The sequence below is a fragment of the Chanodichthys erythropterus genome, chromosome 14 (genome assembly GCF_024489055.1).
Source record: "Chanodichthys erythropterus isolate Z2021 chromosome 14, ASM2448905v1, whole genome shotgun sequence".
In the NCBI taxonomy this organism is placed as follows: Eukaryota; Metazoa; Chordata; class Actinopteri; order Cypriniformes; family Xenocyprididae; genus Chanodichthys; species Chanodichthys erythropterus.
The window spans coordinates 24,026,019-24,039,068 of NC_090234.1; the positions used below are offsets into that span (position 1 = coordinate 24,026,019).

A 13,050-nucleotide genomic window follows, 5' to 3' on the forward strand; every position below is an offset into this window, starting at 1 on the left:
CACTGCCTTTAAGTCCTAGATTATAGACTGACAGTATTAGGTCACTTCTTCATGCAAAGTCTGTCCAAAAGATCATGGAGTATTTTGCAGTTAAAACACTAATCACAGCCTTTTTGTAAATATTATACAGTTATCTTTTTTTATGTTTCATGCCTTATCAGGTGAAATGGTGCTCTCAGACGTGACACAATATTGAGACAAAATGTTAAGTACAACCAGCACTTCAAGGACGTGAGATCTTAAAAATCCCATTATTGTTAAACATTTTATAAAACATCTTTTAAATGTTTAAACAACCTATGATGTTAGAGTTGAATCCTGAGGTCATACATAATGTGTGGTAATGACATAAAATATGCCACAAAAATTGCAATATGGAAAATGAGTTAATTTAAATTAACCATTGACTCTTAAATTAGAAAAATTAAATCCTAAATCCTGCTTTTTGTTTGCTTGCCAGTAATATGCATGGTAACATTCATTCATTCAAAATAAATGCCGCACAAAATGTTGCGGTATTCACACATTTTAATTTTGCTTAAGTGTGTTAGTTTAGTTGCCAAAGTATTGTTTTATTTCAGTGATATTTAAATTCAACAAACATTTATCTTGCCTGGCTTGATTTAATTTGCTTAAAAGCTTACTTAACCTTTCCCCAATAGTTGCTTTACATTCATCTGCTGCTTTCATGTGTATCTAACACATGCATCACACATTGTTTTTAGAAGTGTGTTTTCTCAGCAGCTAGCTATCCAGAACAAATTCGTAGCTTTATAGTTTTTACCTAAAACTTCTAAGAACAAAACTAGTGCTGGGACTCCAGCTATTTCCTTTTCATGTTATGCACATGACTTTATGTGCTTTTCATTATATAACTCAGTCTGCTTTATCCTCTTCCTGTTTCCCAGAACATCTTAATTGCATTTAGCTTCATAAGAAGATCTTAAAAGTCAGACGGGTGGTTTTTGTTGTGTTTGTTCATGCTCATCCAGATCCACTGGAAATGATCTTGTCTGTCACCATCAGTGAACTTTTTAACAGATTTAATTGAACAAGTGCGAAAATGTTTTGTCATCGAGGCTGCTGCACCATTTCAACGTGATTACACAGCACAGTATTATAACAAGACAGTCTCTGACTGAAATGTAAAGAATACTTTGAGGCAGACACCTTTAAGAAAATGGCAAAGAAGTGGCAAAAGAAAAAATGTATCTGATGGTATGACTATGTGCAATACAGAAAATACATTATATAGTTTTCTAAATACAACAAATAGCCTTTATAACTTTAAAACTGAATTATGCTATCTAAAAGTATATATTATATTGATTTATATATTTTCAGTATAGTTTCATGACCCAATGCTGCTTATTGTTATTAATATTACACTATAAAGTACATTATCATCATACTTTCATTTATACTTTCTCTCTCTTTGTGTATAAAATGTGGTTTTGATTGTCAGTGTGATTGATCTGTTGTAAGACGAACTGTGTGCCTTCTAATGAATGTGTGGGTGTGTGTACCATGTGCTGATCAGTATTTCAGGAGAAGATGGAAATGCCGTCACTTCTTGCTCTCGGGCAGGTCCTGACTGTAAGGGAGGCGGTGTTTTTGGTGGGGTAGCTTGAGGAAGACAAATAAGAAAGCAAGAATGAATGATTGTGTTTTTTGAAAGACAAAAAAGCAAGAATGAATGATTGTCAATGAGACACTGAAGGACATGTATATGGATGTCATGGCAGGATGGATCTGGTCAATGATAAGGATTGTTTTGAATTTCTGTGATAAGTCCATTTAATTATCTTTCTGTCATCTAATTTGTAGTGATGATGGGTCACTGCATGAAAAGTATTCTCTCTCAAGCTGACTGACAATCATGAGGTTATGTGCTTGCAGTCAGTATTGTCAGACTACCCTGTATGACCGCTGACTGGAAGAGCTTTAAAATAACAGTTGATAATGATCCATTCATGTTTTCTTTAAATATTGTGTCAGTACGATCACTCTTAAAAGTTAAGAGAAACCTTTAGAGAAAATGTAAATACCAACTCAAATTGGTATCATGCCTTTGGTCCAATCAAACAAGTTGATTGAGCTCAATGGAGTGTGACAGCAAGTGTTGTAGATGTTTTGCTACCCCATATTCGTCAGAACGGACCACTCAGTGAAAAAGCATGAGCTTTCTAGAAGTCTCTCACAGAGTCAGGTTTAGGGTTTGAATGTAATTAGTGTGTTGTGCTTAAGATGGATTCTGTGTTTTACTTTTGAAATTGTTGACTGACAATCTTTGACTGTATTTAGAACTGTGTGATGATGGGACTTTTTCCTCTAATGTATGTTTTTGTATTTTAATGGATGAATGGGTTGGGACTTTTTGACGTTTGTTATCTTTTAACTGTATTATACAATTCTGTTACTATTGAACATATATTTATACAGATATACATATTTTTTGTATTCTTTTATTCTTTATTTTTCTCTTTTCTGAGCTAACTTTTGAACCCCCATGTCTACAGTATTACAGACAGTATGCATTTGGATTTATATCTCATTTTTTTACATGTATGTATGAATTGAGAATGTTTAAGAAATGCTTTCGCTGTCCTCATGTGTAAATGTATATGTCTAAATTAAATTAAATAAATCATCCTCTTGTTTTTAGTATTGTTGAATGAGTGGTGGTGGGTGCATGTAGAGGTGTCTGGGTCGAGATCTGTAATGTAAAACGGAGCGTGAATGTCTTTGTGTAAATAACCCATTTATTCCCACCAATAACTTTGTCATCAAAAATTACTTTTAAGTTTAAAGGGTGTATTTTTTACACAAGTGCAGGAACAGCTTTCAATTCTGTTATACGAGTAGGGATAGTTGGCAGCCGATGGAGATAATGTCAAACTGCTTTCTTGAAATCAATTTTCATACTGTTTTAGTAACAATGTAAATAATGGTCTCTGTAGAAAATAATATATTTACACTAGTATTCAAATGTTTGGGGTTGGCAAGATTTGTTTTTTATTTATTTGATCAAAATGCAATAGTAATAAATTACTATAATTTAAAATAACTGTCTATTTGAATGTATTTTAAAATGTAATTTATTCCTGTGATGGAAAAGCTGAATTTTCAGCATCATTACTTCAGTCTTCATTGTAATGTAACCCTTCAGAAATCATTCTAATATGCTGATTTGCTGCTCAAGAAACTTTTCTTATCAAATTTTTAAAATATTTTTGTAGTAAATATGACATGTTTTCTGAAGTCTTTGATGAACAAAGTTTTGTGACAGAAATAGAAACTTTACTGTCACTTTCAATCAATTTAATGCGTCATATCTTCATAAAATATAAAATTATTTGAAAAAAAATCATACTGACCCCAAACTTTTTAACTGTATTGTGCTTGCATATGTAAGATTATTTAATGTAACTGGAAGGATCACATGTTTTAAATTATGAATGAATGCCCTCTATAGTTATATAGTTATATATATATATATATATATATATATATGCTACCATTCAAAGCTTTGGAAACATTACTATTTTTAATGTTTTCAAAAGAAGTCTCTTCTACTCATCAAGCCTGCATTTATTTGATCAAATATACAGAAAAAACAGTAATATTGTAAAATATTATTACAATTTAAAATAATGGTTTTCTATTATAATATACTTTAAAATATAATTTATGTCTGTGATGCAAAGCTGAATTTTCAGCATCATTAAATCCAGTCTTCAGTGTTACATGATCCTTCAGAAAATCATTCTAATATGCTGATTTATTACAAATGTTGTTTTGCTCAATATTTTTTTATAACGTGATACTTTTTTATTCTTTGATGAATAAAAAGTTAAAAAAGAGCAGCATTTATTTAAATTAAATCTTTTGTAACAATATACACTACTGTTCAAAAGTTTGGGGTCAGTATTTTTTTTATTTTTTTGGGGGGGAAGAAATACTTTTTTTTCAGCAAGAATGTGTTAAATTGATAAACAGTGATGGTAAAGATTTATATTGTTAGAAAATATTTCTATTTTGAATAAATTCTGTCACATTTTCCAAAAAATATTAAGCAACACAACTGTTTTCAACATTGATAATAACTGAGTATCAAATCAACATATTAGAATGATTTCTGAAGGATCATGTGACACAAAAGACTGGAGTAACAGCTGATGAAAATTCAGCTTTGCATTACAGAACAAAAATTATATTTTAAAGTATATTAAAATAGAAAACCATTATTTTAAATTGTAATAATATTTCACAATATTACTGTTTTTTTTTTTTTCTGTATTTTTGATCAAATAAATGCAGGCTTGATGAGCATAAGAGACTTCTTTCTTTCAAACAAATTAAAAACAGTAATGTTTCCAAACTTTTGAATGGTAGTATATATATATATATATATATATATATATATATATATATATATATATATATATATATATATATATATATATATATAGTGTGTGTGTGTGCGTGCATATATATAAAACGACTGTAATTTTCTAGCAGTTACAGTAATAACACTAAACTTAAAAAATAAAGAAAATTATAGAAGGCATACAGTGGTAAACAAAGATAAACAAAAAAAAAAAGCTCTTTCAGAAATTGATATTGTTTTCCAAAAGTTCAAGAGTGTCTAGATCAAATGCAAATTCCTTAAAATGAAAAAAGCGTGAGTTAATAATAATACAAAAGTCAGATTTTACCTTAGTTACCACAGAATGAGCAATAGGTATAACATCCAGTGCCATATCGTGTATTACATAACCTTTGAGGGCATCAGAACTGTCTGCCAAAAAGTGCCCGTAAACTCACTGGCTCGAAGTGCTGCTTAATCCCACAATGCAGTGCATGGAGCGTCACTGAAGAACGACCATGATGGCGGCGGTCGGTGCACCAGAAGTGATTTCACAGCTGGAAAGCGCTGCCAAAGTTTTAATGGTGAGCATTTCGCTGCTGTTTTCACATCTCTGTCAGTGTGCTGTTAGCTCTGTGTGGGGGTTCACTCTGAGGGGGTCTTGCTGTTCGTCAGTTAGCGGGGAAAGTCTCGATAAACGCGGAGCGGTGCGTGGCGCAGTGCTCGACTCACTCCATCCCGCCGAAGCCCAGCGCAGCCACCATCACCTTCATCATCATCTTCATCATCATCATAATAGCACCACTCTGGTGACAAAGTTAATGTGTATAATGAACGCCGTGAGCTCAGGTGATGTGTCTCAGAGGCCTAGTTTGATCCTCCAGCCTTGTAAAAGCGCGTTGAATGAGTTGAAGTGTGTCTGCTGGAGTTTCTCCATCAGCTGCTGTAGTTACACACGCTGTTGATTCAGCCTCATGTTTGCTCAAGCACATGTTTAGCGAAGCTCCAGGAGACCAGAGACAAAACAGAAACTTTTAGCTTATTATTTACCTCATGATAACACCATATTCTTCATGTTCTGCCGTTAAAAGAGTTAACTGAAAGCTAACTGAAAGTTGAGAGCAGGACATGTATAGTTACATTATGGCCTGTGCAATTCACTAGCTGTCTCTCAAAACCTGGTTACATGTCTAGATGGCATTTCTGGGCATCATACGGACAAAACAACACGAATTGATCAGTGTGTGGTTGTTAAAATCTCATGGCAGTCTCATTCATGAGTAATATTTATAAATTTAGACTGGAAATTTGGTTTTTGATTTTCAGTGCAGTGTTTGCATTTGGTGAATCACTTTGGTTGCAATAGTCTGTAAAGCTTTTAGTCCAGTGTTTTGGTCTTAAAGGGTTAGTTCACTCAAACATGAAAATTAATGTAATTTATTACTCACCCTCATGCAGTTCCACACCCGTAAGAGCTTCGTTAATCTTTGGAATGCAAATTAAGATATTTTTGTTGAAATCCGATGGCTCCATGAGGCCTGCATAGCCAGCAATGACATTTCCTCTCTCAAGATCCATAAAGCTACTAAAAACATATTTAAGTTGGTTCACATATTTAACACTGCTTCATGAAGCTTCGGAGCGTTATGAATCTTTTGTGTCGAATCAGCGGTTCGGAGCACCAAAGTCACGTGATTTCAGCAGTTTGGCGGGTTGACACCCGATCCCAATCATAATTCATTGTGCTCCGAAGCTTCATGAAGCAGTGTTTTGAAATCGGCCATCACTATACAAGTTGTTATTTTTACTTTTTGGCGCACCAAAAATATTCTCATTGCTTTATAATATTAATATTGAACCACTGTACTCGCATGAACCAACTTAAATATGTTTTTAGTAGCTTTATGGATCTTGAGAGAAGAAATGTCATTGCAGGCTATGAAGGCCTCACTGAGCCATCGGATTTCAACTAAAATATCTTAATTTGTGTTTCGAAGATTAACGAAGGTCTTACGGGTGTGGAACGGCATGAGGGTGAGTAATGAATGACAGAGTTTTCATTTTTGGGTGAACTATCCCTTTAATTTCACATATAAAACATTTCGTTGTATTGGAGACTGTTATTAGTTTGATACTGCTGTTAGTTTGCTGATACGGATATTATAAACTTGCTTCATTAAATGTGTGAATAAATGTAATTATTATTATAAAGAGAGTGCATTATAAATTGACAAGGCTGTGGATGAATTTTGGAAATAACACCAGGAACAGCTTTCAATTCTATTATACGAGAAGGGATAGTTAGCAGCCGATGGTGATAATCTCAAACTGCTTTCTTGAAAAAAATTTTCATACTGTTTTAGTAACAATGTAAATACTAGTGGTCTCTGTAGAAAATGATATATTTACACTTGTTTTCAAATGTTTGGGGTCGGCAAGATTTATTTATTTGATCAAAATGCAATAGTAATATTGTAAAATTACTATAATTTAAAATAACTGTCTATTTGAATGTATTTTAAAATGTAATTTATTCCTGTGATGGAAAACCTGAATTTTCAGCATCATTACTCCAGTCTTCATTGTCATGTGACCTTTCAGAAATCATTCTAATCTGCTGATTTGCTGCTCAAGAAACATTTCTTATCAAAATGTTTTTGATAAGTTTTCTGAATTCTTTTATGTGACAGAAACAGTGTTGAAATAGAAACTTTACTATCACTTTCGATCAATTTAATGCGTCATATCTTCATAAAATATGAAATTATTTGATTAAAAAAATCATACTGACCCCAAACTTTTGAACTGTATTTGTATACTGTTATTTAATGCAACTGGAAGAATCACATTTTAAATTATGAATGAATCGTCATTTTTTTGGTATTGGGATTATGAGCAGCTAGCTTGTACTGCTTTCATTGATATTTTTATAATATGATATTTTCATAAAATCACTAAAATACTTAAAACATATTTTGGCTGCATTTCAGATTTAATCTTAAAAAATGCTTTAATTAATTTTTACAGACCTATTTAGTTAGAGTGACCCAATATATCTTAATTATTCAGTAGTTAAAGTTAAATCTCTTGATAATTCTCTCCATTTATCTAGCCCGAAGCCTGACCAGTCCACCGCTGGACTGAGTAGATTAGTGGTTATAGTCAGGAGACTAGGTTTTGTCATGGTTATTTTTTCAGATAGCTGAAAGGTCAGACTCTACCAGTGGAGATCGGTTATTGATTTGTGGTTATGGAGGCCTGATCATCAGTCAGACTCACTGATGTCACTGCAGTCATGCTTATACTAATTACTAAAGGGTGCTAGATAGTAGGCGTATCATTAAAGTGTAGTATCACTTGCTCAAAGAACAAATTTCCAGCTGTGTTGTGAATAATTCTCCATATTAATGACTAGATATTTTGCTTTTTTTTTTTTTTTTAAGGATGTGTGCTACCAATGACTATTATTTCATTAACGTTTAATGGAAATTTTGTAACCAACTATAGACCAGTTTATCTACGAACAGTCAAATCTCATACTAAATGGCACTAAAATAGGTCAGATTCATGTGCTTGCCTTGCATTATGATAATTGTATATTATACTTGAGCGTTCACTTAAGCAACGTTAGCCATTATAGACATATTTATTCAAAACAACTGATTCAATAGGCAGCGCAGGACCAATAAGTTCATGAAAGTTAGTCCACATAAGTCAGCATGTTAAGGTATTGTTGTTCATGTTATGTTAAAATTAAATGCAGAAGAGAAGAAGAGCTAAGCAATCAATATACACAGGCAGACAGGCTGGTGACCAGAAACATCAAATAGAGCACAAATATAAGGAAAGGTACGGGAACTGCTATATCTGCTATTTGAATGTGGTAATTTCTTTGATTTCTATGGGAGATTAAAAAACCTCTCGGATTTCATCAAAAATATCTTAATTTGTGTTCAGAAGATGAATGAAGGTCTTGCGGGTTTAGAACGACATGAGGGTGAGTAATTAATGATAGAAATTTTAATTTCTGGGTGAACTAACCCTTTAAACTATTAAACATTTTTGTTATTGGAAATAAAAATAAAATTAGAAGTTGAAGCACTAAAATTACTTACTGGAAATAACTAAAACTGAAATGTACAAAAAAAGTCATTAAAAAAAACAGCTAATAAAATGAGAAAAGCTTGACAAAATTACTAAAAATTAAAACAAACTATAAAATAAACTTTAATAATAAATGATACTAAACTAACAGTGGTTTAGTACCATATTAATGTATTTATAGCCTTGATGCTTGCATTGAAAAGTCAATAAAATAATTTATATTTTAATTTTACTTAATACATTTTAATGTGGGAGGGACATTGAAACATTTTGCAACTTTAGATTTAGATTTATTAGGAATTTATTAGGATTTATTATAGTTCAATTTATTTCTGTTTAATGTACATTTTAATTTTTTTTAACACATTTGTTTGCGACCAAACAAAAGCTAGTGGACCCTGCAGTACAGCTGTAGACCACCTGTTGTGGACCTGTGGACTAGCTTATGTTCTTGTTCATGTTGATGTTTCCATGGCATCAGACCGGATTGAGACCATGGAGCAAATGAAGCAGAAGTCTGCAGGATTCACAACAGCTGATTGGGTGTTATCACTGTTGTCTTCTGATAGTCTTCAACTGGCAGATGGGATTTGATATTTGTGTGTTAGCCATGTGGCTTAGGGAAGTGGCACATTTTTCCAATGCCTCCTGGTGGTATTCAAGACTAGAGGTTTGCAGTAGTTGTACAGTCTGACATAATGCCCTAAGGGTTGATCTGCACATGGAAAATGTTTCTATTCTGCAGTACGTGTTTTAATGTGCCTAGTGATGCATGTCAGGTGATCTCTGTTTGTGTGCATGTATCAAATTATACCCTCTTCTCCTTAGTCTGGTTACTATGAGGTGGATGACTGCTGTGCTGTAATTAGGAATGGAATGTGATGTTTAATGTAATGACTCAAGTGTGTGATGCGTTCACAGGGCAGACAGGACTGGGTGTGTTCATGTGTGTTGTGTGTTGCTTCATTGCTCATCACTCAGCACAGGCTGCTTGATTTCCGTCATCACTTTTGGAGGCTCTTTTACCATTTTATCAGTGACCTGTTATGATTATAAAATGAAGTTTTGCTTGGTGTAGTATTTCTTGTTTGTTTGAGACTAAAGGACATTAAAGAACTATTGAAAAATTAAATAAATATGTTATACACCACCATTTAAATGTTTGGGCTCAATAAGGTTTATTTATTAAATTAATACTTTATTCAGCAAAGATGCATTAAATTGATTAAAAATGACAGTAAAGACATTTAAGATGTTACAAAAGATTTTTATTTCAGTAAATGCTGTTGTTTTGGGGGGGGGGAAATTAAACAGGTTGGAACATTGATAATTAGAAATGTTTCTTGAGCAGCAAATCAGCATATTAGAATGATTTCTGAAGGAAAATGTGACACTGAAGACTGGAGTATTATTTTAATATTCCACAGCATTACTGTTTTTACTGTATTTTTGATCAAGTAAATGCAGTCTTGGTGAGCATAAGTGACTTTGTAATAATTGTAATAAACATATTGTTTATTTAAATACTTAAAGATGGATGATATGACCCAAATCTAACCACAAAATAATCTTCTATCACGGTAATGATACATACAGAAAAATCCTCCATGTCCTGCAGATTCTTCAGTTTTCAAGGATTTTTTGCATATTTGAACCCTATACAGCAGTGTTTCTGTATGATTTTAAGATTCATCTTTTCACACTGAGGACAACTGAGGGACTCAAACACAACTTTTAAAAAAGGTTCAAACATTCACTGATGCTCCAGAAGGAAAGATTTTGTTGAAATATTTTTTTTTATTTATTTAGTACTTCCCTTCGGAAGCAACAGAAGATACTTGCATGTTTCCCGGAAGACAAATTAAGTAAATTTAATTCATCAAATTCTAAAAGTTTTCAAAAGTTTTTAATGCATTGTGTTTCCTTCTGGAGCAACAGTGAATGATTGAACCTTTTTTAATAATTGTGTTTGAGTCCCTCAGTTGTCTGCAGTGTGAAAAAATGAATCTCAAAATCACACAGTCACTGCTGGAAAGGATTCAAATATGCAAAAAAATCCTCAAACTGATGAATCTGCAGGAGCTGGAGGATTTTTCTGAAGAACAGAGCTCAGTTTAACTGCTCAGAACAAACAAGAGACTCATGAACAACCATCACAAAACAAAAAAACAGACAAGATCATCCAGGTAACCACACACAGTATTGAGAATCAAGGGTTCCCAAACTTTTGAACGGAGATATTTTAATAAATTCAGCTACTTTTTTGTCTTGTGGATTATATGTAAACATCTTTTATGTAAAATATCTTATTCAGTGCAGTACTAAATTAAAAATAACATGCATTTTGTATGATGTTTTGTTGAAATTATTCACATTTTCACAGATTCTGCAAGGGGTTCCCAAACTTTCGCATACCACTGTGTCTGAATCTGTAAAGCTGCTTTGAAACAATGTGTATTGTGAAAGTGCTATACAAATAAACCTGACTTGACTTTAGCTCATGATTGGCTTGTTTGTTTTGGTGTACATGTGTGATATTGACCAGTGTAACATGTTCAAGCACACAAATGTTTAACCTTCCTATGTATGTGTTCACAGGCACCGCCGTCCATGGTCAGCACAGAACAGAGGCAGCATGCAGAGCACATATTCCTGTCCTTCAGGAAGTCTAAATCCCCCTTTGCCGTCTGCAAACACATCCTCGGTAAGTCTCATCACTCAGATCTGACAGACACTGCAACTAGTACTGACCTTTTGCTGAGTCTTTTGGATTCTACTTCTTAGAGGTCACCAGTGACTTGACAGTCCTCTTATAAAACACAGACTATACATTTTAAATGTGTATATCTGCTAAAGGTTAATTTGTTAACTAGAAGGTTAATCTGTCAGCTAGAAGTATACCAGCATATGAATGTTGTCAACTAGAAGTATACCAGCATATGAATGTTGTCAAAGCTAACACAAATTGATTAAAAGCTACGAAACTCCAGTTTTGATTACATGGGGTCTTTCTTGAACTCAAAATTGTCTGTAAAGCTGCTTTTAAACAATTTTGAAAAGCTACACAAATAAAACTGACTTGACTTCTCAGGGAGAATGTCTGGTAGAATCTTAACCCTATAAAGTCTTAGGCCTGGGGCCCATTTCAGAAAGGAGGTTAAGTGAAAACTCTGAGTATGTTAACCTTAAAGGGCACCTATTATGCCCCTTTTTACAAGATGTAATATTGGTCTTGGGTGTCCCCAGAATATATTTGTGAAGTTTCAGCACAAAATACCCCACAGTTAATTTATTATAACCATTTGAAAATGTCATTTTTGGGGCCTGTTTTAAAAAGAGCTGTTTTGGTGTGTACCACCTTAAATATAAATGAGCTGCATATCCCCGCCCTGCCTTTGGATGAGGGCGTAACTTGCATACCTATGGCAATAAACAGTCGGTAAAAGCAGAATGGCTGAGAATGAGAGACCCGCTGTTTTGTATGGCATTCAGCCGTACATGTTTGAACTGGAATCAGACCCAGATGATGAAGAGACTCCGGCAGAAGAAACACAATTGAGAATGGAGCAAGACGTCTCTGAATGGTTATTTGATACATTTATGTACTTATAGAGTTTTAATCGCGTCCCCTTTGCAATTATGGATGTGCAACACACACACACACACTGTGATAACGTTCGCGCATTTTTTTGAAACTACAAACACAAATACTGTGATAACGTTTGCTAAGTACGTTAGATACACACTATACAAACAAGGTTTAGACTATATACACAGACATTCTACGATGACGACAACAACTTTAGACGCATTTGTTATTGAATTGGCTGACATCGACTGAAATGACTATTTGCTCAAAAAACATTAAATACACTTACTTCTTCTGGAGGTGACGTTGGATCGCGAACAGTAGGCAACGATCCACACTTGAGGATTAACTTTGAAGCAAGACCTGCTTTGAATTGACCCTCGTTCTCAAAACAGTCAGTCAAAAAATGATTCGAGCAAACATAAAAGTATTTTGGAATTTTGAGTGGCGCCTTTCCTTCGCAAAAATAAAATCCATCCACTGCGTTTTCAGTGGCTCTGATGTCGGAAGCAAGTGAAAACTATGTTCGTTATTACATCCCACAACAGAACACTTATGTTTCTTAGGAGACATTACCGGCTGTCGTTGAAACAATGGAGGATGGTTGACAGATCACCGACGGCGGGGTCTATGCCAAAACCAGATTGTCAATCAAACCACGTGGGTGGGGCTTAGCGCAATTCTACGTCACAGTGAGAGCAATCTTAGAACAGGGCGTTCTGAGACGGTGCTTATGAATTATTGAGATTGTAAAAAAACCACTGGGTGGATTTTTCTCATTCTAGGGTGGTTTTGCTCACACACTGCCAACACACATTTATGGTCAAACACCATGTAAAAGTGAATTTTGCATAAAAGGTGCCCTTTAAGATAAGGGAAACGTCTCCGGTTACTATGGTAACCTCGGTTCCCTGAGAGACGGGAACGAGACATGGCGTCAGAAGCTGACGCTTTGGGGACTCCCTTTTCTCCTAATTCTCCTGAAATC

At 34.1% G+C, this 13,050-nt stretch overlaps 1 protein-coding gene across 1 annotated transcript in view; it reads left to right on the forward strand.

Moving 5' to 3' along the window:
* Positions 1 to 4,864: 4,864 nt before the first annotated feature.
* Positions 4,865 to 13,050, forward strand: part of xpo4 (exportin 4) — a 51,406-nt gene continuing 43,220 nt past the window's right edge. The window contains exons 1-2 of the mRNA XM_067409639.1: positions 4,865 to 4,953; positions 11,072 to 11,177. Coding sequence (XP_067265740.1) covers positions 4,888 to 4,953; positions 11,072 to 11,177 — 172 coding nt within the window. The 5' untranslated portion in view covers positions 4,865 to 4,887. The remainder of the gene's footprint in view (positions 4,954 to 11,071; positions 11,178 to 13,050) is intronic.